Source organism: Castor canadensis, chromosome X, assembly GCF_047511655.1.
Source record: "Castor canadensis chromosome X, mCasCan1.hap1v2, whole genome shotgun sequence".
Lineage (NCBI taxonomy): Eukaryota > Metazoa > Chordata > Mammalia > Rodentia > Castoridae > Castor > Castor canadensis.
This window is the reverse complement of record NC_133405.1, coordinates 125,895,972-125,923,020: the sequence shown is the minus strand read 5'-3', so window position 1 is coordinate 125,923,020 and position 27,049 is coordinate 125,895,972. Positions and strand designations below refer to the sequence as shown.

Genomic DNA, 27,049 nt, shown 5'->3' with positions numbered 1-27,049 from the left:
AATTCTCTCTTAAGATGGCAGGGAAGAATTATGTACAGTTCAGGATGATTTCCACAAAATATTAAAAATTTTTTTTCTAACTAAGCCATCCCACTTTTTCTTCTTCCAGTATTTGAACTGTAAGAAACCTGATAGGCTTCTTAATAAACACATGATATGTACTCACTAGAATACATATCAAGCACATCAAGCAACTGGACCTCTTATACGTTGCTGGTAGAAGTGAAAATTCACGAGACCCCTTTGGAAAACTACTGGCAGTTATCAACCAAAGCTAAATACAAACCTTCCCTATAACAGAGCAATCCACTCCTAGGCATGTATTCAACAGAAATCAGTGCATATATGTTCACTGAAAAACATGTATAAGAATGTTCATAGCAGTTTTATTTATACTACCCCCAAACTGGAAATAATCCAAATGTTCATCAATAGGACAACAAATGAATTATATGTTCATACAATTCACCACCACAAGAAGTAAGAAGGATGAACAGATACACATAGCACAGCTGAATCTTGCAGTTATTATTTTAAGGGAAAAAAAGAACATCAAAAGAATACAAACTATTTAATTGTAATTATTTGAAGGTGAAGAACAGACAAAAGTACCATGGTGATAGAAATCAAAATAGATATCAATGGAGGGTGTTTAACAACTGGGATGATGCATAAGGCACAATCCTGGGGGTTGATCTGGGAGGTGCAGATACATGTAAAAATTATCTAGATGTCTACTTAAGTGTACTTCACATGTTTCACGCACTTTACTTGTATGTATGATACACCTCAAATAAAAATTATTAAAATGTATAACAAAAGGTACCAAGTACTAAAAAAGGGTAACTTTGTATTTAAAGGATATTTTACCTAATAATTGACAGCATTTTTCCTATTCTAAATTGAAGGCTGTAATTTAAGGGCTCCATAGTCTGAGAATTAGTCTGATCTCTAAATATGTTGTGATAATGATTGCCTTAGGCACACTGGTTTAAAATTTCCTGAAATTATGATACAAACACTCCGACTAGGAATATAAGAAACTTCTTCATCCTGATAAAAGCTGCCTATGAAAACCTGGCTGCTAACATCACATTTAATGAAGAAATACTGGCTGCTTTCTCCTTAAGATCAGAGGTAAAACAAGGATGTTTATTAGCACTAGTTCCACTCCACACTATAGTGGGAATTCTAGCCAGGGTATTTAGACAAGAAAAATAAATAAGTGAATTTAGGTTGGAAAGGAAGAATTCATACTATGTCTTCAGATGTCATGATCTTATAAATGGAAAACCATAAGCAATTCAACAAAAACTATGAGAATGAATAAACAAGTTCAACAAGCTTGCAGGTCACAAAACCAATATACAAAGATCAAGTGCATTTCTAAACGTTATTAATGAATGAGCAATCCAAAAATCCAATTAAGAAAATGGTTCCACTTATAATAGCACCAAAAGAATAAAACAGGTATATATTAGACAAAAGAAATACAATATGGGTACACTGAAAGTACAAAGCACTGCCGAAAGAAATGAAAGGAAACCTAAATAAATAGAAAGGCACCTTATGTTCATGGATTGGAAGACAACCTAATAATATAGTAATGCTCCCCAAATTGATCTATATATCCAACGTATTTCCTGTTAAAATTCTAGCTGCCCTTTTTTTCATAAATTGACAAACTGTTCCTAAAATTCACATGGAAATGCAAATACCCACAATAACCAAAACCATCTTGTAAAAAATGAACAACATTGGATGATTGCTATTTCCTGATTTTACAGCTTCCTACAAAGCCACAATAATGAAGTGTAGAACTTGCAAAAGGATGGACATATAGATCAGTGGGATAGAATTCAGAGTCCAGAAATAACCTTTTACTTTTAAATTTATGATCAGCTGATTTTGAAAGAGTGCCAAGACTATTCAATGGGAGAAAGAATAGTCTTTTCCACAAATAGTGCTGGGACAATCCACATATTCACATGCAAAAGAATGAAGTTAGAAACCTACCTCACATTTTATTAATAATGAATTAAAAGTAAACCACAAAACTAAATAGAAGAGCCAAAACTATAAAATTCTTAGACTAAAACATAAAAACCATAGAACATATAAGATTAGGCAAAGTCTTCTTAAATATGAACCAAAAGCACAAATGACAAAAGAAAAAAATGGATAAAATGAACATCATAATAAAAAAACTTGTATGGAGAATATATAAAGAACTCTCGAAATGTGATAATACAAAAAGACAAATAGATATACCCAAAAGAATGTGACACAGGTTACTCCAGAGGCACCTGCACACCCATGTTTATTGTGGCACTATTCACAATAGCCAAGTTATGGAAACAGCCAAGATGCCCCACTACTGATGAATGGATTAAGAAAATGTGGTATTTATACACAATGGAATTTTACTCAGCCATGAAGAAGATAACATTATGTTCTCCCTCATATGCGGACATTAGATCAACGGCAAACACAACAAGGGGATTGGACTTTGAGCACATGATAAAGTGAGAACACACAAGGAAGGTATGAGGATAGGTAAGACACTCAAAAAACTAGATAGCATTTGTTGCCCTCAACGCAGAGAAACTAAAGCAGATACTTTAAAGCAACTGAAGCCAATAGGAGAAGGGGACCAGGAACTAGAGAAAAGGTTAGATCAAAAAGAATTAACCTAGAAGGTAACACACACGCACAGGAAATCAATGTGAGTCAATGCCCTGTATAGCTATCCTTATCTCAACTAGCAAAAACCCTTGTTCCTTCCTATTATTGCTTATACTCTCTCTTCAACAAAATTAGAGATAAGGGCAAAATAGTTTCTGCTGGGTAGTGAGGGGTAAGGGGAGGTAAGGAAGGGGGGGTAAGGGTGGGGGCAGGGGGAAGGGGGGAGAAATGACCCAAACATTGTATGCACATATGAATAAAATAAAAAAATTTTAAAAAGACAAATAGTCTAAGTAAAATGGGCAAAGTTTGGAGAAATCTGGCAAACACCACTTTCACCAGCTGATCCAAGTTAACATCACGAGGAATGACACAAAGATACTGAGTGGACCCTGACATGAGGTACTGAGAAAGACGCAATGCTACTTCTGTGGTGTTCCTTTCCAAAGTACATAACTTAGTATAACCATAAGGAAAAAGAAAACAAACCCAAATAAAAGGACTACATAACACATATTACCTGCACTCCTTCGAAGTATTAAGAAAGACGAAGACTGATAGTGGCCTCTCCCAGATGAAAGGAGATTATACAGAGAGGGCAAATAGCAAATGTGATCCTGGACTAGACTATGAACCAAACCAAACCAAACCAAAAAAAAAACCCCAAAAACTTTGTTTTGCTTTTGTATAGGAATTGGGGGAGACAATATTTGAATATGGTTTTTAGATTATACTACCATGCACCATATCAATCTTAATTCTTCATTAGTTAACTGCTATAATTACATAAGTGAACATTCCTCATTTTTAGGAAATATACGTTAAGTATTTAGAGGTAATGCAGCATTATATCTACAACTTACTCTTAAACAGTTCAGAAAAAAATGCCATATGCATATAGTCAGAATGTAAAACAAATGTAAAGAGCTGACATGGGAAATCTGGGTAAAACATACATGGAAATTCTTTGTACTGTTTTTTTTCCTGTTTTTTCAAAGCTTTCCTGAAGCTACAAACATTTTTCAAAATAAAAAGTGCAAATTGTTTTTAATTTGGCAAAGGATTTGAATAGACATTTCTTCAAAAAAGATATTTAAATAGCCAATAATGGCAAAGATGCTCAGAATTCTAGTCACTAGGTAAATGCAAATCAAAACCACAATGAGATTTCATTTCATACACACTAGGTGACTATAATCAAAAGGACAGACAATAATAATTGTTGGGAAGGAGGCAGTGAAATTGGAACTTACACATTGCTAATAAATAGTCTGACAGCTTCTCAAAAGGTTAACATAGTTACCATAAGATCCAGCATTTTGATAAGAAAAATAAAAACTTACTTATGAATGTTCATAGAGGCAAAATTCACAATAGACAAAAAATAAAAGCATCCAAAATACCTACCAAGTGATGAACAGCTGAATGTGGCATACTATAATGGAAAATCATTCAGCCACAAAAGCAGTAAGGTACTAATACATGATACTCCATGGATGAACCTTGAGAACACTGTGCTAAGTAGAAGAAGCTAGTCACAAAAGACCACATACTGTATAAACTGCACGTATATGAAATGTCCCAAACAGGCAAATGTATAGAAAGTAGATTAGTGGTTGCATTAGGGCTGGAGTCATGGAGGGTGAGGTTGGGAGAAAATGGGGAGTGAATGCTAATGGATACTGGGTTTCCTTTAGGGGTGATGAAATATTCTAAAATTAGATTGTGGTGATGGTGGCAAAATTCTGTAAGTTTACTAAAGGGCATTGTTATATACTTTAAATGGTTGTGAGGTATGTGGATTATAGCTCAAAGCTATAAAAATCATTTTCTATTAAGTTAAAATTTCAAGAAAGATAGTAAAGCAAATAAATATTTTTCACAACAAAGACCCTATAAAAATGACATGACACAAATAGATTGCAAATACCTGAATCAGCTATAACTCACCTACTACACTGGTCTTCAGTGGAAAAGTAGATTTGAAAGTCATCAGAATTATCATGGACATAAAGAAAACAACATCGTTCATCAAACTTGGATAGGCTGTAAAATTTGAAAACATAAGAATGCTTATACATAAGATATGATATCCATTTTCAATGTTATAGAAAATCTAGTAACAGATTTTTCTTTCATTTTACAAATTCCTGATTCATTAATCTTTTAACAAATATCCCCACAAGTTGCCTTTTATTTCCCTATGAAATTTAAACACCAGAGACATTTATCTTGCTTATGTTTGTGTTTGTACTAATCAACAGTCTTTAACTAATGTGTATCAAAAGCTTCCTGCATATTCAATGCTAAGCAAAGCACATGGATAACAGAAAAGGATATCAAATATGGTCTCTGTCCTCTAGCGTTTACAATCTCACATATATGCCAAAAAAGACAGGTGAAGTATTTGTGAAGTAATTTAGTTTGCTATCAATGGAATTTCTATACTTGGAAAGTATCAGAACACAGTACTTGTGATCACACAAGGTAAAGAGCAATAAGCACTGCATCTTAGCTCAAGAAAAGCCTTTAAATAGCATCTTGTCCATTTCCTCCCCAGTGTCTCGACCTAACTTTAAAGAGCCTCAAACAAGCAATATTCAGCTTGCCTAAACATATCTAGTGACAGAAAGTCACCACATTCCATCTGCTGACATAGCTCACTATTAGAAAGTTCATCACCCACACTGGGCCAAAACCTCTGCAATTGTCTTCATTCTTCCAGGTGGCACTATGGACAATTAAGCTAGATTACCATCTATAGTTAGTTATTTAAGCAAATGAAGCCACTTTATCTGGCTCCTTCTACATCATTTCTTCCTGAAACCTAAAACTTTTGAGAACATTCTTCATGCAATACATGACAAGACAAATAATGTGTTTAAACAGCAACAATCCAGGGTGATTAAGAACAAACTGAAATTAGGTTATACATGAGCCAGTTTTGAAAACCAATCTGTAAAGGAACTACCACAGGACCCAAAGTATGCCCTTCATGTTGTGTGAGTCCTGAGGTCTGAGTCACCTCAGTTCCTATGCAAATCCCAATCGATGGTCGAAATGGCACCTGGAGGTGTCTCTATGAAGAAGAACTAACAGAGGTCCTTGACTACATATTCTTGTATAACTTCGCATTAGAACAATACATTTTTGAAATTGTTTAACATTTTTGGAATATCTTATTTTTCTGGGCAATATTATCCAAATTAACTGCTCTGTACTTAAATTATTTCCCTCCCTATGTCTGAGTGAATGTTCAGTGGCCTAAAACAGTCTTAGATTCAGAGAAGGGGAAGAAAGTTCTAGTTCTAGAGAAAAAAACTAAGACCTAATGAGGGTGCTACATGATTTCTCAATGTCACACAGCAAGGACTTATTAGAACTCACATTTAATTCAGAGCCATCTCCACCCTTGGACATGCTGGCAGAGTGAGGAGTACAGCTGAAGTGTGTCAGCACTTCAAAGTTAGCACTTTGTGCAAAAGCCACAAATGGTCACCATTCCTGATCCAAAAAGCAAGTACCACGCTTCTAGGACTACTTCACCTCCTTTCCTCCCTCCCTAAAAACAACACCTGTGGCTCCATTGCTTTGTCCAGGAGGTCCCACCCACCTTCCATTAGCAAATAATTCCTAGCTTCAGCTATTGGGGTCTCTGACCACTTGAACATTTCTGGTTCAAAGAAGATACATTTTCTTGGTCTACAGCTATAATTTTATTACTTTTTTAAAGCTTGAGATCTGAGAGCTTCTTCTGCTAATAGGAGAAAAGCTACTCTACAATATAATGAGCCAAGAAGCTCTGAGTAGCAGCACATTGGGAACCTCAGGCGGGGCAACAAATGGAAAATAGTCTTTCAGGTTCTATTAAAAATACTAATATCATATCTTATGAATAAGCAGAAACACTAAGGTGCATAAAACATCTTCATTATTTGTATTAAAATAAATTACATTTCTCTTATTCTCTTACCTTATTCCCTTAATAGAAGAGGCTGTAAAATTCCATTCATGAATTTGTTTCTGCAAGTATCAAAGACAGAAGTCAGTAGCTTGATTTTTCCAATAAAGGATCATCTTTTTGGTTTCATTCTCTAGTCAATCATTTCTGCTATTTTATTTTCAATAATTATTAGGGGTTAGAACAATATACTTTGCATAACTTGGAACCCCCCAAACACTTTCTAATCTATTATAAAAATTCATTTGTATCTCTAATCCAGTTTGGAGTAAACAAGAGAAGTTTGAAATAATAATTTGAGATAGAAATAATAAGCATACAATAAACACACACTGAGTACTGTCTTTCCTCTTCTGTCAACATAATAGGCAAACCCTAAAACAGATTTAGGAACAAGACCACCTACGGTGAGTGACTTGTAAAATGTTTGAAGAAGCAAGACTGATAGCATTCATTAATCTGCATTTCATTTTCTCCCTGGGCACATGGCAAAACTATATTCCCCAGCTTCCTTTGCAGTTAGATAGGACCATGTGACAGAATTCTGACTAATGGGATGTGAGCAAAAGTGATGTTCACCATCTTTAGGCATGCCCATTAAAACCTCTATGGTAATCTTCTAACTTTTCTTCCTTCCCCCAGCCATTACAAGACAAAATAGGGGCTAGTACCAACCCTGATATGACATGAGGCATAGAAAAACTTTTATAATGTTAAGATGTTGAGACAAGGGGCTGTTAGTTTTAGCAGCTGTTCTACTATGACTAATAGAAAAACTAACTGGGGTTTCAATGTGTACAAAGATGCAATTTTTTAAATCCAACTGTGCCCTCCATCTACCACCATTCCCTGCTATTAAACTTTGCACAGAGCTAAGTCTCAGAAGGAATGTCTGAAATCCAGTTCCTGAAAATCCAAATGCTACAACACCAATACATCACAACTGTAGAAAATAATTTTAAATAACATTCGGTTTGCCTGAGGTTGTTTGAAATTGGTCATCGAGTGTATTTACATCACAGAAATCAGCAAACACTGCAAACCAGCCTGCAACCCCAGGGAATTAATTGGTTGTTCAACATTTCCCAGTATAGTACTGCCTCCTTACTGCCAATGAGTTCCTAAGTCCTTGACTCATAAACCAAGAACTTAATCTCATTTTACAGTGATGTTACATGAAGTTGTATGCTTGCATATGTGTGTTCTCTTCCCACCAAGAAAAAAAATGCATCCGTGAAGAAAGAATGTCATTTCACTCTAGACAAATCTGCTTGCTTTTCACAATCTGCAGAATTTCAAAATTGTTAAGTGAAAGCAAACACAAAGGATTCCACTCAAAGAAAAAGTCAATTTATTTTTCTTTGAGATGTTTCCTCTGACAACGATGGGCACTTGTGCAAAACATTTTATCAGTCAAGGAAAACTAGCATTTGCTATGTATATAGTTCTTTCCCATTTCTTATCACAGATTATAAACAAAGTAAAAAAATTGCAACTAGTGATATATGTACCAATGGAAATTTCTATGAAGAACCAGCAACCATTATAGAATTCAAATGAGGCGGGCCAAGTTGGTAGAAGTTCATGAGATCAAAAACATTTTGCTTTAAAGGTATGATGCATCACTTTAATAGCATTAGTTTTTTCTTTAACTACTTGTCAAAATATGAGATATTTTGCACCTATATCAATGAAATAGATTACAGATCCAAATTTTGAAAATTCTCTTGCATTACAGTGACATTAATGATGCAAAGAAAACAAACATGGTTGGTATCTGGTATGGAGATTTCCAAACTGAGGACAGGGTGCTTCATGGAGGTGGCACTTGAAGGGCTAGCAAAAGAATAGGAGCAGGATCTACTGATGTCCTGTTCCTTGACCTGCACTGGCTACTGTTTACCTTGTCAAAATCCATCAAGTTAGCCAGGTGCAGAGGCTCACACCTGTAATCCTAGATAACTGGGAGGCAGAGACTGGGAGGATCACGGTTTGAGGCCACCTGAGGCAAAAAGTTAGCAAGATCCTATCTCAAGCTAAAAAAAATGGGCATGGTGGTGTGCACCAGTCACCCCAGCTACATGGGAAGTCTAAATAGGATGATCACAGTCCAGTCAGCATGAATGTGAGACAGTATTCAAAAAACAGCAAAAACAAAAAGGGCTAGGGGCATGGCTCAAGTGGTAGAGTGCCTGCTTAGCAAGCTTAAGGCCCTGAGTCAAACTGCATACTGCTAAAAAAAAAAAAAGAGAGACAAATTAAATAAAAAATGTGAATACTTCAAATGAGATATATCTGTATGAATTTCGTGTATATACTTTATTATAGCTTGAATTTCTCTCTTTTGCACTCACCTATTTAATGTACACATTTGGAAGAAAAATACACAGGTACATCAAGGTAGCCATCCTCACGAATGGCTGCTGACTCGATTCTCAATGCTAAGAATACTGATCCAATGTTGAATATTGGACAAAGGTTACCAGCCTTCACTTCAGATATCATGACTATATCTGATAAGAAGTTTCTAATATGGATTTGAGTCTCTGCTTATTCTGTGATGCCTCATTTTATTTGTGAAGATATTGCTTATTTATAACTGATTGTTACATAATAGTTCACACTCTTGCTTCCAGGAAGAAAAATAATCTTCCTTTGCCAAGTTATTGGCAGAAGTCTCCCCATCCTCCATAGAAATACATGAATAGCAAATAAGTTTATCTAATGAACTTGTCAAAGGTGGTATGTTTCGTTATTACTGTAAAATTTATGAGAGAAAAAAACTGATGAAGTACTTTAGATAAGGAAATGAAATACTGCTACTACTACAGAATATCAGCCCCAGACCAGCATTTCTATAATCTCTTTTAATGGGCAATTATAATCGCTTGTCTCTTGTATTGCTGGTAGAAGTACAAACTGGAATGGTCTAAATTTGATAGTAACCAAAGTTTTGAACATATGTAACCTTGATTCCAGAAAGCCCATTTCTAGAAATCTCTGCTCCTAGTATGGAATCATCACCAGAATGCATTGGCAAGAGTGAAAAATGGGGGACCTCAGTATGCATCGTTAAGAGAGAAGTGAAATAGTCATGCATAGTGGCACACACTGTAATCCCAACACTCGGGAGGTTGAGACAAAAGGATCATAAGTTTGAGACCAGTCTGGCCTCAAAACCCTATCTCAAAAAAAAGCAAGGTCATCTAGACCAGGAAATATACCAGATGATATGGAAATAGGGGATATGACATTTTAAAGTCAAGTGGATCAGTGTGGGCTATGTGAAAAACCAACCATGATACATGAATGAGTTAAAAATACATTGTAAAATAATACACACATACTGTATGTCACACTGTAATGCTAAATCTCTCTATATAAATGTGTATAATGCTTGTACACTGTGTATGTACAAATGAGTTTAGAGAAAGGATATCCATCAAATCACTAGGGATGGGGATGGAAAATGAGGATAAGGTTTGAGAAATATGGAGGCACTTTCTAATTCCTCATGGTTTAACTTTTAAAAAATAAAACTGTACTTGTTACATATATATATTACTTATTATATATGCAAATATAAATATATAGTATATATAAACATACAAAGACCTACTTATCTACCAACATACACAGACACATAGCCCCCCATGTACACACACACACACACATCTGTGATTATAACCTTCTTACAAAGTCTCATAATTCAGAAGTTAAGCATGGGTCCCTTTCTTCCCAATCCTACCACATGGACTCTCCTGTTTACAAATTGAATCTTTGATTAAATAATACGGATGAAAGAACTGTTCATGACTTTTCCCCTTACCATTTCCGTGGGTGAGACATGCCATAAAGAAACCATTCTCTCCTCGGCTTCATTGTTGATAGAAACATAAGAAGGCTGGTAGACTTTGGTCGGTTCTATTACTAGAACCTAAAATAAGAACAGATTCATGTAACACATTGAGATCTAAAACAGGTAACCTTGCCCAGTGAGGATGTGGGAAGATTGTTAACAAACACTCATCAAGGACCAAATATGACAAGCATGGCTCTAGGAGCCGGGACTACAGCAGGACACATAAGTGCCTGCCCACAGGGAGGGCTGTGCTCCAATGGGGCAAATGGAGCAGCAAATAGACAGGGATGTGTAACCCAATGTTATGTAACACTCTGAAGAGAATAAGACAGAAGAGAGATGGGATACTTTTTCAGACAGGGTGACCAAGAAAAGCTTGCCTGCAGAGGTGACAAAAGAAAAGTGGAGGTTACAATTTTTGAGAGAAATAAGGAAATAGATCTGATGGCCAGCAGGTAACATGTGAGTGAACATGTAAGGAGATAAAAAATTAGTGGTATGTCCATCAGTAAGAGAGAGGAAGGGAGGAAGAGGAGGAGGTGGAGGATGAAAGAAAGAGAAAAGGGGACAGGTAGAGAGGTGGGAGGAAGGGAATAAATCTCCAAAGCAAATAAAGCAACACATTTAAGACTGCTAAACCTGAGTAGAGCTTACACAGGTGTGTGTTTCGTTACTGGTTTGTACCTTTCAGGCTTGAAATATTTCACAATTAAAAGAAAATTCTAAAATGTATTAACACAAGAACAAAATAATTATCATTTCCAACAACTCTTTTATTGGATGTTTAATGAAATTCTTGAAAACTGTATGTCCATAAAATCTCATGGCATAAATATTAAACACAATTACTGAAGTTTAATTTCCAGGACACTCAGCTATCTTATTAATAACACATTATAAGATGGTCACAGCATTGAACCAAAAACTCAATGACAAGCTAAAAGCAATTCTTTTTGTATAAAGTTTTAAATATTGACTAGTGGTACTAGAGGCAAGCCAAAGCTTAACAGGAGATAGTATTAGATTTCATGTTTTCACTATTAGTACTGCATTTTTAAAGAAGGGTTTCTCTACCTTGGCCCTATTGACAATTTGGGCTGCATAATTCTTTATTGTGTGGGGCTGTGCTATGCATTCTGAGATATTTACCAGCCTCTCCAGTCTCTATCCTACTGGTGGCCAGTAGCACCACTTCCTTCCACAGTTGTGACAACTGAAAATGTCTTCAGATATTGCCAAATGCTCCGTGGAGGACAAACTCACTCTATTTGAGAAGATATGGCCAACTTTTTCCCCTAGGAATTTATCAATGACTTGCTGATTCCACAGAGGATTGATGGTTATCCTAACATTATAAATTACAATTTTCTTCCTTTGAAAGCATTTAATAATTTGATAGCACTAATCTCTAGTTTCTTTTGTTTACCTTAAAGAATTGGGGGCTGGGGATGTAGCTCAGTGGCAGAGCACTTGCCTAGTATGTGCAAGGGCCTGGGTTTGATCCCCAGCACTGCAAAAACAGTCAAACAAACAAACAAACCAGATTTAGCATAGCTTACTGGAAATCTGAGTCCATTAGAAACTCCATTTGTTGCTTCAAAAATTATATCTAACCAGAAGTTAAGCCGTTCCTGCCTGGGTGAATGTTCGGTAATGGGTTTCTTGTAGCGCTGAATTAATAACAAGTTCTGAACTAATGATCTCAGGTACCTGGAAAAATCACAAACTCTATGTTAGATTCCTAAAGAAACTGAATTCATGCACTGGAGGGGTGTCTTAAGCAGTAGAGCGTCTGCCTAGCAAGTGCAAAGCTCTGAGTTCAAATCTCAAGTCTGTCAAAAAAGAAAGAAACTGAATTCAATTCTACTCCCTTTAAAAGAAACTTCCTAAAGCTTTATTTGCTTAAAACCATATTATATCATGAGTGCTTCATAAACAATCATTTGGTAGCCACATAACTAATTAAAAGAAATTCAAACAGTAGGCAAAATAAGTTAAGTGCAACAAAATCATAAAACATACTTTTTTGTTTTTACTAACACTGGATTAAACCTCAGTTTTAGAACACAGCATCTAAAATCATAGTGACAGGAAAGCATGTGGTAACTTTTTAATAACAAAAGCAAGTAGCTTGAAAGTAAAAGCAATTTTAAAATGACAGTATTTCAAATCTACTATCTTTTTATTTTTAATTAAACTTTTTGTTTGGAGGCATTTTAAAGTTACATGAAGTTGTACAAAATAATACAGAAAGAACGCATATCCTTGACAGTTTACTGTGATGACAACATCTTACATCTACAGTATACCATCACAACCATGATGTTACCATTGATGTAGTCAGGGTAGAGAACATTCCTATCAGCACAGGCCCCCTCATGCTGCTCCTAGAGTCATGCTGACTTTCCTCCCATCCTCTCCCCTTTTATTCCTAGCCATCACTAATTTGAAACTTACTGTCTTTTATTTATTTTTTTAAATTAGAATCTGACAAGGTATTTGGTTTGTGAAGTCTTGACTCTGCCCACACCTTTGCTGCCTTTAAGCAAATTGAACTTCTTTCTCCCCCTCTGGTTTAATAAGGGCTTATTTTGAGAAAAAAAAAAGTCCCCAAACATCAGGCTGTTCACAAAAATAACCGACAGTATCAACTTTAGAAAACAATATTAAGACTATAACACTATAATCTGAAGGATGCATGCCAACGCTCATTCACAAAAATACATCATTACAATTGTGTTGAACAGCCCTATGCAGTACTTATGTGGGGTATAACACACATACCTCCGAGTCAAAGCTGCTCTCAGGTGCTAGGACTAAATGAGAGTGCCTTTGCAGTTAGGGAAGCAACTACTGAAATCGGGTATGAATGGAAAGAACTGTGCTGCCTGCACATCAAGAGGTTATTTTGGAGACAGTTGATAGAAACCATACATTCTTTTTACTGTTAAGTCATAAAGAGGTATCAAAATTAAAAGCAATAATTGCAGGGAGAGACTTAACAAAACTACTAGGAGCACCAAAGGAAGTGAAAATGGAACTAGGCACAGAGCAATACAAATTGACTCGGGAAGGATAAGGAAGAACAGAGCATGTGCCGAAGATACTAGGGGAGAGGATCTGGTGAAATTTTGATCTTAGACAAGTTCCTAGGTAAAGAAATGGTGGGTAAGAGTTCTAAACCCCACCAAGTCATCCTCTCCTTCTTCAGCCTCTTTTTCATATTCTTGATCAAATCCAGCTGGTCTTCCTCCATCTTCATTACCATCAGCGTCCAGTAGGTCCCCCTCCTCAGCACAGTCATCTGCACCCCCTTGGACTCCACCTTCACATTAGTCTCATCTTTCTTCTGAGAGCTGCTGCTCTGTTCCTGTTCTGACTTTTCATTTTTCACCTCTACTGCTTGTTTATGCTGTTCCGTCTCAATTTTTTCCAGCCTTTCCAGTAGAGAATCCAAGTTTTGCTTTATCTGGATCAGCTGGCCTGCAGGTCATCTCCTTTCAACTTTCCAGACTTGGAAGAAGATCCCTGCTGAACACTCTTAGAATTGAAGCCACTTTTGCCCCTTCTTGAGGTGTTTCCTGATATGTGATGGCATGACGACTGTACATCCTGTCACAATAATCCCTTTGAAAGTCATAATCCAATTCAAATGAGGATCCATACATCTCCGCTGCAGATCGTTTCACACCTGCTTTTCCTCCATTCACTTTTGGCTCAGAAGCCAGGTTAATATCTAAAACATGGACAGCAATCATTCTGCCATCTTCTCTTGCTACAGCAGCCTGGGCATTTCTCTCATTAATATACTCGATGAAATCAAAGCCCCATGAACAGAGCAACCCACAATTTTGCCATACTTGGAGAAGACTGCTTCCAGTCAGACTTCTTGACTACAAGAGTGTTGAGATTTCCAATGAATACACAGGAGTTCATGGAGCGAGGATCTGTCTTGTTGGTAACATTGCTAGCCATTGTGTTTGATGACAAGTTCCTCACAAAGCTGAAAAGTATAGCTGAAGATCAAAAAAATCTCACAGGAAGGAGAGGGAGCAGAGATTTGATCGTGAACCTTCTACTCCCAGATTCTAGGTGGAGAAGCTGACTGTTGCTCGAGGTTGACAACGTGGACACAACCGTTCAGTGTTGTGTTTCTTCACAAAATGGCCAAATTGAACTTTTTAAAATATAGTTAATAGGCAGTGGTGGTCACATCTCTCTGGCACTAAATGGAGATGGGTTCAGCTGAAAGCATCTTAGCATTACTTTTGTCTTTGAGGATAAAGTAATCTTGGGAAGGTAGCTGACTTGGTTGATATTTACCAGGCTTTGATGGCCCAAATGCTACACATACTTCAAAGAAAGGTCTGGCCCTTGACTGGATACTGAGACATTGTCTCTAAGCCCTTGGAACATCCTGCCTGCTAAGATTGTCTTTGTTTACTAGTGTCCTTGGGCCATGCTGGACAGTTTATGCTAACAATATGACTCATGGTGGAGGCTTTGGACTATGCATTACATCAGTTTGACCTCTGAAGAGGCTGGAGATGAATGTATTAAGATCAGCCCTGCAAACACTCTATGTTCACATGATTCACCCCCAATAAAAACCTCTGGACATCAAGGCTCAGTGAGCTTTCCTGGCCGGCAACACTTCATGCCACAAAATGCTGCTAGGAGAATGAAGCACTGTCTGTATGAGTCCACTGGGAGATGACAATGGGATATCAAGCTCTGCCCTATGTGTCCTTTGCTGATGTTTATTTAATCTGTATCCTTTTGTTGTAATAAATAATAACTATAAGTATAACAGTGCGTCTGAGGTCTCTGAGTCTTTCTAGCAAATCATGAACCTCAGGGTAGGTCTTGGGGACTCCTGACAATAAGTAACAACACTGTAAGTCAGCCCAGGTGCTGATACAATGACAGTGGATCTGACCCTTGAGGGCTCTTCTCCCTGGAGTCAGTGCCACCTAGTTCAGATGCAGCAATGCACCTTAAGTATGGATCCTGTACACAGCTAGCCATTCCAGGAGGGCTAGAGGCCCAGCCTAGCTATGTTTTCTCAGCCTCAGAGAATTTCCAGGAGGTAGATATGGTTTGGGAGCCAAATTTAAGGTCCTTCAGATTGAGAAGAGATGGGGTCAAACTAGATATGACTGAAGGGATTCCTTCTCCTGGGAATGCAACTGGCCAACTGAACTGGGAAATAAGAAATGGTAGATGAACACAAATCATTAAAAGTAAATTTTTAGGCCGGGAAAGATGGCTCATGCCTGTAATCTTAGATACTCTGGAAGTGGAGATCAGGATGATTGTGGGTTGAAGCCAGCCAGGCAAAAAGTTCATGAGACCCCCATTTCAACCAATAAAAAGCTTGGCATGGTGGCATACACCTGTCGCTCCAGCTACATAGGAAGCATAAATTGGAGGATCACAGCATAGGCAGGCCCAGGTATAAATGTGAGACCCTATCTCAAAATTAATCAAATCAAAAAAGGCTGGGGGCATGCATACCTAGCAGCATGAGCCCTGAGTACCACCAAAAAAGTAAAATTTTTAAAATTATGCAAGTATAGGGTAAGAACCAGAAACCTGAAATGCTCCAGAACCCCAAATTGTTTGAGCATTCACAAAGTTTTTGATTTTTAAGTATTTCAGATCTTAGTTAGTGATGTTCAAGTGATAAAGTTTATACAAATATTCCAAAATTCACAAAGTCCACAATCTGAATCTGATCCTAAGCCTCTGGATAAGGAAAACTCAATCCATGTGTATTTTAGAAAAATCAGAAAATAGAGATAAGCGGGGAAAAGATTAACATATTCTAATAAGGCTGTCTACCTGAGATAACCACTGTCAGTATTTTAGAAAACATCCTAATTCATCATTTATTCATTATGCAACTTTCTACTGAACATCTGTTATGAGATGGAAGCAATCAGTAAGATAATCAATTCCCATAGAGATTCACATCTTTGGTGAAGTCAGGTAGTGCCCATTCCTCCCAGACCTTTCCCTAGGAGTCATGTACCAAACACATAAATCATATAGAAAAGTGGTTCTCAAAGTGTGATTGCCAGACCAGCAGCAGCAGCTTATAATTTGTAAATGCAAATTCTCATGCTCTACATTAGACTTACTAAACTAGACACCCAAGAGTAGCCCCAGAAATTGTGTTTTAATCAACACAGGTGATTCAGGTGTATTAGAAAGACTTAGAACCACCAGTAAAGAAAAATAAGCCCTTCAACTGGCTTTTTTGTGACAATAAACCATGAACACACTTCCATGTCTTTAAGTATCTTTTGCTGTACACCTAACATGGCCGCATAATGGGCTAACCTAGGGCTATTGCGGTATTGTCATTTTATCAACCACACTTTATTATTGGCCTTTTAGTCCCAGCATTTGTGATGAACATCATTTTTTTGGTGTGGTTTTTTAAGCTTTACCACATGCTTTCTTACAAATGCATAATACACACCAGTATGAAAGTGTTTTGCTCCTGAGGACCTAGAAGAAATTATTAGGACTGAGAATGTAATCCAAGGGAGAGAGCATGCAGGGATAGTATTCTGCGTGTGCATGTGTCTGTCTGTCTGTCTTTCCCTCCCTTCATGTAAAAGCAATGAGCCCTCAGTTTGCCCTAACTGCTTTCATGAATTCAGAAGGAGAAACACAGCAGTTGTCACTCTTTTGTACATTTGCACCTTTTGTCTTGCAGGGAGACATTTCAGAACAAGGTCAAGTATGGAGATGGGCAATCACACGGCACAGATGAGACTTACCAGACTGGAGGTTTCAGTTTGAACAACCTTTCTGCTGCCTGGACGGCCTTCCCGATGTCACTGGCCAACATGCTGACAGTGAAGAACTGACCCACATCCCAGTAATTGTTCATTTTTTCCAAGCTCCCTTTTCTTCCCAACAAACTGTTCAGCCGGACACCTTAAGAATTTGAATTTTGGATAGATGCATGAAAGATCTTTCTAGCTTCTGTCATACCATGTAAGCCTTTAGGTAAAGGACAAGCAGGCATTTTATTTTGGCTGCTGTCAGAAAGCAACTGATTATTCCTTTTGAAAAACAACACTAGTTATTTAAACATAATTTTTAATGCTAAGCTTTAACCAAAGCAGCAACATCTGCAATAATAAACAGCTTTACCTATTTTCCTTAGTTCCATGGATGTTTCAAACTGTTGTCCAGCAACTATCAGCAAAACTGCAAGGTTAATTCCTGAATAAAGCGATGACTGGAGTTCAAACCCTTTGCGATACCTATAATTATAGAACCACCAAATTCTTACATTACACTAGAACAAAAATGTGTAGATAATGGTACAAACTACCTTCTCATTAACATATTTATGCCTCTAATTTATTGTTTTACAGTTCCTTCTCTTAGCTTGATGAACAGCTACATGCGACTCTCAAATAACTGAGTTATTTGAGATTATTTTGAGTTATTATGTTGTAATAGAAATATAGTAACTTATACTAGAGAGTTTTATTTTTTTCTTCCTAAGGCTGATTTTTTGTTTTCTTCTTTTTTTATTTTTTAAATTTTATCGTTTTTACATTTACTCACATGTGTATACATTATTTGCCTTCCCCCATCCTCCCCTACTTTTGGGCAGAACCTGTTCCACCTTCTTGTTCTCCAATTTTGTTGAAGAGAAAGCATAAGAGATAATAAGAAAGACAGCATTTCTGCTAGTTTGAGATAAAGATAGCTATACAGAGAGATTCCTAGCATTGCTTCCATGCACTTGTGTATTGCAACCCACATTGGTTCATCTCTACCAGACCTCTTCACTACTTCCTGGCCACCTTCCCATAGTGGCTCCTGCCAGCTTAAGATTACTATATTCACTCCTCTACAGTAGGCACATCAACCACATTCAAGTTTTAGGTTTCCTTCCTATTCCTCCTGTGCACAGTCTCCCCTTAGAGTGTGACCCATGTATAATAATATTACTGCATTTGTTTTAGGTCTATAATCCACGTATGAGGGAGAACATGTGGCTAACTTCACTTAAGATGATATTCTCCAACTCCATCCATTTACTTGCGAATGACAAAACTTCATTCTTCTTTGTGGCTGAATAAAATGCCATTGTGTATAAATACCACATTTTCTTAAACTAAGGTTTATTTTTTTATTATAAAAGCCATAATGAGCATATAAATAGGGAAATCATATTAAAGCACAGAAATTTAAAATATATCATAAGATTATAAGATGATCCACAATTTGATGACCAAATCTCATTTTTAAAGTTAGACGCCAGTTGTACATTGAGAATGTTTTAATTACATAGAAATGGCAGCAATCATAGGCTATTTCTCTCACGCCATTTGTTTGCTTATATCATAACATGAAATCCATTTCTTCATGTATGAAGCCATAATGCTAGAATCTCAGATCTCAAATAGTTATCTGGTCAGTGGTATAAAGAGAGGAAGGAGGTAGGGATAAACCACATTGGGATAAGGAACAAGATATAAAACTTGTAGGTTAGGTGTGGTGGTTTATACCTGTAATCCCAGCACTCAGGAGGCTGAGGCAGGAGGATCATGAGTTCCAGGCCAGCCTGAGGTACACAGCAAATTTGAGACAAGCCTGAGCTACACAGTGAGACCCTACGTCAAAATAAACAAACAACCTTCCCCTAAAAACTAGGAATGTTATTTTTATATGAAAAAGATTAGCAATTCCATTTTAACTCTCTTAATTCTTTTCTATATAAAGAGGGAGGGTAAAAGAAGGAAGTTAAGAAGGTGAATATGGTTGATGCACTTCCTATACAAGAATGAATATAGAATTTTTAAACCTGTTGAATTCACCATAAGAAGAGGACTAAGGTAGAAAGGAGAAAAAAAGAGGAGATAAACCAATTCAGGTTGTAATACATATATACAGGGAAAATCACAAGGAAACTCCCTGTCTAGTTCTCTTAAACAAAAAAAATGTCATTTTTTTTCTTTTACAAAATCAGAGAACAGGAGGGCAGAACATGTCCTGTCTGGGGAGTTGGTGCCAGTGGGAGGGGGGAGGATGTGGGAAAAGGGTGTTAAGAGGGTGAATGTGGTGCAAATACTGTGTATACATGTAGGTAAATGGAAAAATGATACCTGTTGAAACTATTCTAAGAATGGGGAGCAGAGGGGATAAAGGAGAATGGTGGAGGAGGTAAATTCAAGTATGATATATTTGATATACTGTAAGAACATTTGTAAGTGCTACAATGAACTCCCAGCACAACAGTAAAGTTTCTTTCTCTTCCATGAGCAAGTATGACTATAATGATCAGGGAAAATGATTCAATCAATGAAATGCTAACACAATGTCTTTAAGTGGCACAGTAAATACCAAGAACTTGTAAATCAGAAATAATTTTACCACTCCTGTGACAAGAGAATTCAACAATAAAATATTAATTGTTGAAGGGAGGAGTTATTTAAGTCAGCTAAAATGTGGCTTTATGAACCTTGGAGCCTAATACGAGTACCATTAGACAGACCAGAGGACACTAGTTAACAAAATTCCAACCTTCCTCCCCTACCCTGTATGTTCTGAGAACTTAAGTCCCGTATCCCATTGGAATTTTTTAACAAGAAAGAGTTACACTGAGAGCAGAGAGGTTCCTTCTTCATAAATCACACAGGGTGGAGGTGTGGCTCAAGTGGTAGAGTGCCTGACTCACAAGTGTGAATTCCTGAGTTCAAACCCTAGTATCTCACACACACACACACACACACACACACACACACACACACACACACACAAAAGATAAGTCACACAGGACTCACTTGGGCACTTGAGCAAAGATGATTTGAATTCTAGTTAGATTACAGTCCCAGATTTGCTATCAACCATCCCTGTGACCCTGGACCAGCCACCCACCTGGGCCACATGGTCCATATCCATACTTGAGGGTCTGGGTTAGACGATCTGGAGGGTGTCATCTGATCATGGCAAATGTGCCATGATCAGAGACTAAGCTGCATTTGCCATGATCAGAGACTAAGCTGCATTTGCCATGATCAGAGACTAAGCTGCATTTGCTTCCGTACCTACTGCCACTACCTTTGTAGTGGGTAGAGACAAACTTCTATGACTTTCGTGAAGGAGTCATGGGCAGTGATTTCCTGACGTGGGAGTTGAATTCTTAGCCACCAAAAATGGGAACACAACTTACTGTTTTAGCTCTATCAAACATTAACTTCACTTCAAAATCCTGTGTGATTCTTCTGTATCATACAGTGCATTAGGTACTTCTAGGGATTAAATGAGAATTAAAAAGGTCCCTGCCTTCTAAGAACCTACACTATGAAGTAGGGGATCAGATCCATACACAACTAGTGAAAATATAAGAAAGAATGTGAGAAGTATCCTAAAACCACACAACTCCAAATCTAGAGGGCCTCTAGAGACTGGCGATATGGCATGAATATGTTTAGAAGTGTAATAACAGCAGTGATGTGGAAAAGGAACCCCTAGAACAAAAAATGTCAAAAGCAAAGATGGGAACTTGGAAAGCAACTAAGGAACTTCAGCTCAGTCGAACACAAATCAGTAGCGGAAAACAGGGCTGGAAGTGGGCTGGAGAAAGTTTCCAGGGCATTTAGGATGGTTATCTAAGAGTCTGAATTTTTATATAATAGGGAATGGGGCTCCATGGTGGGGTTCTTAACTTTAGGAGGAATAAGCTATAAATCTATGAAGGATGGACTGAAGAGACACCAAGCAAGTGTCTATGTGGAATAGTGTTAGAACATTCCTGGTAAAAAAAAATGGCAGTGACTTGGGGAGGGTCATGGGAAAGGATTAGAAAGGAATAAGGGAAGACTCACAAAAGGGCTGGAAGTGGGAACTGACTATATAGAAAGATAGGTGAGTGAGTTAGAGGAATCAAGCATTAATCAAATATTTACGTCTGGGTGGGTAAAAAATGGTAGTTAGCAAAACACTGGAAGCCATACCTTGTGGAGAGGAGGAATGACTTCAACCTTCAACATGGTGACTCTTAAATACTAACACCATCTTGAGGCAGAACAGGTAGGTAAAAAGAGGGTAATATTAGGCCACAGCTCAGGAAAGAGGTTGGGTCTCCAGTTAAGGGTCCCATGGCATGGGAGTGGCTGGGATTGCCAGAAGTATGTGTGAATGGAGAGAAGGTGGCAGAGGACAGAGCCTCCCACATTATGGAAGGAGGGGGAGAAGGAAGGACAGAAAGGGAAAAGGAGGGAATACAAACAGAATTAAATTAGAGCAAAACAACAATGTCAAGAGCTCTTCTGATGGAAATGGATGATGTGAGTTGTTGGCTCCATCTTCAGAATATATCATTTACTTAATCAATATATATCTCATCATTTTCATCACTACTACCCTGGTTCAACTTGCCATAAGTTCTCCCCTAAATTACTACTGCAATAGTTTCCTGTTCCCTGCTTCTGTCCTTGCCCCTATGGTAGACTGCTTAATTGACCAAAAATTCCTCCCTTTTCAATACAACTTTGCAGATCTTCCCATAGAGAAATAGAGTGCATTTCTCCATCCTTTTGATTTGGGCAGGTCAAGTGTCCTGCTCTGATCAATAGCATGTGGCAGACTTGACTTCACATGAGTTCCTGAGCCTAAATCCCAAAAGACCTTGCAGCTCCCACCTTTACTCTTAGAATGCTGTTTACCAGGTAAGAAAGCTGGTCTGCCAGGATTAGAGCGACATGGCGAAGAACTGAAGCACACTACCAGCAATCAACACCAGCTGCCAAATGTGTGTGGGACCATCTTGGATCTTCTAGATCTTCCTGACCCACTGGCTGACAGCAACTTTAGGAGTGAGCCCAGGCAAAGCCAGCAGAGGAACTAGGATCATGAGAAACCATAAATTGCTGTTGCTTAAAGCCACTAACTTGCATGGTTGTTATGCAACAAGCCAAAACTGAAACACCTCCTAAAATACATTCTCTTCATAATGGTGAGAATACTCCTGTAAAAATGAATGTTAGAAGGCTGGGAGGGGCGCATGGCTTGAGTTGCAGGGTGCCTGAGCACAAGGTCTAGTTCAAATCCCCATATTGCCAAAAAAAAAATGCGTATCAGATCCTGTCAGTCTTCTCAGAAACCTCCAGTGTCCCTTCCCACTTAAGAGTAAAAGGATCTTCCTTCTCTCCTGTGTCATGCTGCTCTTCCTTTGCCTACTCCTCACCATCCTTGAGTGTGTCTACCATGTTTCCTCCTTGAAGTCTTCACAGAATAATCTGCAAAGCCCACTTCCTCACCACCTTCACATATTTATTCACCTTCACTAAGCACACTTTTTAAAACTGCAGACCACCTTCCCAGCCCTTCTTTCCCCTGCTCTGCTTAACTTTTTCCCATTAGCTGTAATCCTACCACACATTTTGCTTTATTTGCTTGAATTACTTTCCTCACTAGCAATGCAGGGTCCCTGAGGGCAGGGACTCATATCTGTTGAGTCTGCATCCACCCATCTAGAAAATTCTCTGGTATAAAATAAGCCCTCAATAAACAAGGGAGGGAGGGAGGGAGGGAAGGAGGGAAGGGGGGAAGGAGGGAGGGAGGGAGGGAGGGAGGGAGGGAGGGAAGGAAGGAAGGAAGGAAGGAAGGAAGGAAGGAAGGAAGGAAGGAAGGAAGGAAGGAAGGAAGGAAGGAAGGAAGGAAGGAAGGAAGGAAGGAAGGAAGGGCTTACTGGGAAGAAAATACTCCAATGGTGGTTGACAAGATTCTGGAAGGGGTAGTGAAGAAGGAGTGTGCTGAGCCTCCTTCCTACCTCATAAATGGGAAAACAATGTTTCTCATGGCTTTCTCTCAGAAGAGGGAATCTGGAAATTCCTGGACCACATTTATTGCAATTTTTCACTGCTAGCAGACAGGCACACACATTCTGTTCTCCGCAGAGCTGTATGTGCTATTTACCACTCAATGGCACTGTCTCGGCTGGCATCGTCTTCACAGTCTGAATCCAGAAAGATGTCCTTGTAGATCCTTCCACACAGGCAGAACATGTCAGGGGCTGGGTGGTCACAGCTCTGTACAACCTGGAGCATGACCTGAAGAGCTTTCTCACGGTCACCTGCACTGTTTCTCCTGGAAGGTACATGTTATTAGATCATAAATAAGGAATATATGTGCATTCATTCTGTTGAAAGACTGGTTGTGAGGATACTGCACTTTAATGGGAAAATATCTTTTAAATAAGGTTTTGGGGTTTTTTTCCTTTGGCAATACTGGGATTTGAACTCAGGGCCTCACACTTGCTAGGCAGGCACCATACTACTTGAGTCAGGCCCCCAGGCCTCCTTTTTTATTTTCAAATGTAACAAGTGCTTAAGATCTGCACCAGGAAATCTTGTACAAGTACACTCGGTCTCTGCCTGATTCTATTGTGAACAAATGAATCATAAGGAAAAGATAAATAAGACAAGAAGGGGAAAGCAATGTAACAAAAAAGACTTAAGAATGATAGCAACCAAATGCAATGTATGGACTCTGTTTGGATCATAATTCAGACAAGAAAAAAATTTAAAAACCAGGAAAACATGAACACTGACATTGAGAAATTTGGGTTTGATAACATAGCCATGATTGTTTTATAAAAGTATCCTTAACTTTTAGAGAGACATGTTGGGTAAAATGGTACATCTTTGACTCGTAAGAAAAGAGTACTGGAGTATGAAGGAGTGGGGTGAAGCAAAATGACCACATAATAATTTTATTTATATTCTTTCTCTCTCCCACTCTCCTGTCCTCAGACATTGGAGCTGCGGGTCCCAGGCTTTCAGTCTCTAAGACTCATTCCAGCAGCACCCCCCAGTTCTCAGGTCTTTGGACTCAGACTGAATTGGACCACTGGTTTTCCTGGCTCTCCAGCTGGTGGAAAGTGCATCAGGGATCTTGCAAGCCTGCAAACCAAATATCTTTTTGCACACGCTACCTGTGGTATTCTTTAATTTTTAAACAGCTAACAGATACCAATCCAACTCAAATTTACGAAAGCATTTAAATGACTTCTAATGTCTGTGGCGAGAATACAAAAAGATTAAAACTTTAATGAGGTACAAAATTTCTAAACCTGTTACTAGCTAACTTTGAGGTGTGAAATATTCATGATTCTGCAAAAAATGTACTTAACTCACTTAAATGCTTAATTATTGATGTGAGTTCAGGGGTTTTTTTTGTTGTTGTTGTTTATTGAGGGGGCAGTTACATCAAGATTTCCCTTAAAGTTTTTCATTAACTTGAAACTTACCCTTGTTACTCAAAACAAAAGGTCTTTTGAGTATACATAAAACAAAACAAAAATCAAGCACGTGAAAAAAATGAAAAGCAAAGAGATTTTCAGCTTAAAAGCCACTTTAAGACAGGTGCTAATATCTCTAGAGTGGTTAATAATCAGCTTTAGGATCTGCTTATCACTGTCAGATCCCAAGGTATCCAAGAACAAGCCTGTAGGTAAAAACCCCTGTGTTTGATCAGTCAGCAGCATCTGTTTCTGGCAATAAGGCCATGTCACATTGAAGAGAAAGTGATGCCAGTGGGTTTACATAGTAGAATCACCTAGGGAGCTTTAAAAGCCCTGGGGTCTAGAGAGCACCCTAGACTAATTAAATGTGAACCTCTGGAGAGAAGACTAAAGACAACCCTGCTTCTTATCCTGCACATTCTGACTCAGTAGGTCTGCATCATTGCTAAAGCCACTGAGCCATGCTCAGTCCTTGTCCTGCTTGACCTATGCATTTGACCTACAGGTACACTTGTGTACTCCTTTCTTCTTGGACTATCTTCATTCGATTTACAGGCCACCACACTTGCCTGATTTACTTTCTATGGTAGTCCAATTTTCTGGTTTCTATTCATCTCTCTGTTCTTTTAACATTGAAGCATCCTCAGACACAACCCTTGGATCTTTCCTCTTTACTGGTAATTGCACAGATCCCTTGATGGTACCATCTAGTGTCATGATTTTTCAAACCATTTATATTCTGATGACCCCAAATTCCTATTTCTGGTCTAAGCCTCTCCCTTACACTCCAGACTTACACACCCAACTGCTTTCTCAGCATCTCCTTTGCATGTCTAATACTTCAAACTCAACACATCCAAACTTGAACACTTGGTCACCTTATCAAACTGTTCTTCTCAATAGTCTTCCCCATCTTATTTAATGGCCAGTCCATTCTTCCTGTTATTCAGTCCCAAAACTTTAGAGTCATGCTTAATTTCCCCTAATACACTTTATTTACTCAGTAGATGTTACTGGCTCTTATTTTAAACCATCTCTGAAATTGGTCCACCAACGTGGTCCAAGCCAATGTCATTTCTTACTTCCACCCCTTACATCTCTATAATCTGTTACAAATACAGATCCTGCTGCTCTACAAGTCAGGTCAGGTCACTCCTCTTCTGAAAACTCTCCAGGGTCTCCTAGCTCAGAACAAAAATTAATTTTTAATGGTGTATAAGGCTTTGCAAGCTCTGGTGCCCAGTTATTCTTCAACCTCATTTCTTACCACCCTACTCTCCCTTTCCCTACTCTGCCCCAGTGGCACGAGCCTCTTTCTGCTCCATGTGCATATCACTTTACCTAGAATTCTATTCCCCCATGTATTTACATAGCATGTTCCCTCACAAAGTGGTGAGTCATTTTAGACAAGCACTGTACCACTGAGCTACATCGCTAGCTGAGTTGGCCATTTGAAATGGCTGACTTGTATGGTATGTGCATTATATTTCAATAGAGCTATTATGAAACCCATATACAAATTGCCCTTGCAATGCACTATGTTCTCCCTTTTCTTATCATTCAGCTGATAGTAGATCCGAGGATCTATGAAGGGGCAGAGCCTCAAGATGGAAAGAGGACTGGCACAGTGGCTCAAGCAGGAAGAGCACTTGTCTAGCAAGCATGAAGCCCTGAGTTTAAACCACAGTGCCACCCCCCACCAAAAAAAAGATGAAAAGAGACTGGGCTGTCCAAAATAACCCAAAGAACTGCCCAGCCGGGATACACCCACATTTGGATATTGTATGAGTGAAAATAAACATCCATTATGGTAAGTTTCTGATTTTGTGGGGCTTTTTGTTATAGCAGTTACCTTGCCCTGAATAATACACAAGTCAACAACACTAAGAAAGCATGGGGTTCCTTGGTCAGAAAAACCTATTACCTTCTGAATCTGTATCAAATCCCCCTTTTGGCAGATACCTGAGGTCCTAGACTTCCATCACCACTGACCCTTACCTTAGCCTATGCAGATCTCTATTTTTCCTAATCCCCTGCTTTGGGTCATACTTTGGATAGTAGTTATTACCAATAATTGCTTTTACATTTTTTATATTTATGTTTTACTGTAAACATTGAATATATATGACTGAGATACATTTATTTTATGCATAGACTCACATATAAAGAAAAAACACTGTATTTGCATTTTATTGTCAACCCTGAAATTAACCGTTGCACTCAAACACACATTATATATGGATCTCTTCTAACTCCATAC

The 27,049-nt window shown here is 38.2% G+C and overlaps 1 protein-coding gene and 1 pseudogene across 2 annotated transcripts in view; both read right to left on the bottom strand.

Annotated features, from left to right (window-relative positions):
• Map3k15 (mitogen-activated protein kinase kinase kinase 15) overlaps nucleotides 1-27,049 on the bottom strand; it is a 136,587-nt gene that overhangs the window by 34,828 nt on the left and 74,710 nt on the right. For both annotated transcript variants that reach the window (XM_074063413.1, XM_074063412.1), the window contains exons 7-13: nucleotides 23,463-23,633; nucleotides 17,679-17,791; nucleotides 17,300-17,459; nucleotides 12,068-12,218; nucleotides 10,476-10,583; nucleotides 6,659-6,708; nucleotides 4,636-4,731 (exon numbers count right to left, since the gene is read on the bottom strand). In XM_074063413.1, coding sequence (XP_073919514.1) covers nucleotides 4,636-4,731; nucleotides 6,659-6,708; nucleotides 10,476-10,583; nucleotides 12,068-12,218; nucleotides 17,300-17,459; nucleotides 17,679-17,791; nucleotides 23,463-23,633 — 849 coding nt within the window. The remainder of the gene's footprint in view (nucleotides 1-4,635; nucleotides 4,732-6,658; nucleotides 6,709-10,475; nucleotides 10,584-12,067; nucleotides 12,219-17,299; nucleotides 17,460-17,678; nucleotides 17,792-23,462; nucleotides 23,634-27,049) is intronic.
• LOC141419774 (heterogeneous nuclear ribonucleoproteins C1/C2 pseudogene) lies at nucleotides 12,669-17,294 on the bottom strand (annotated as a pseudogene).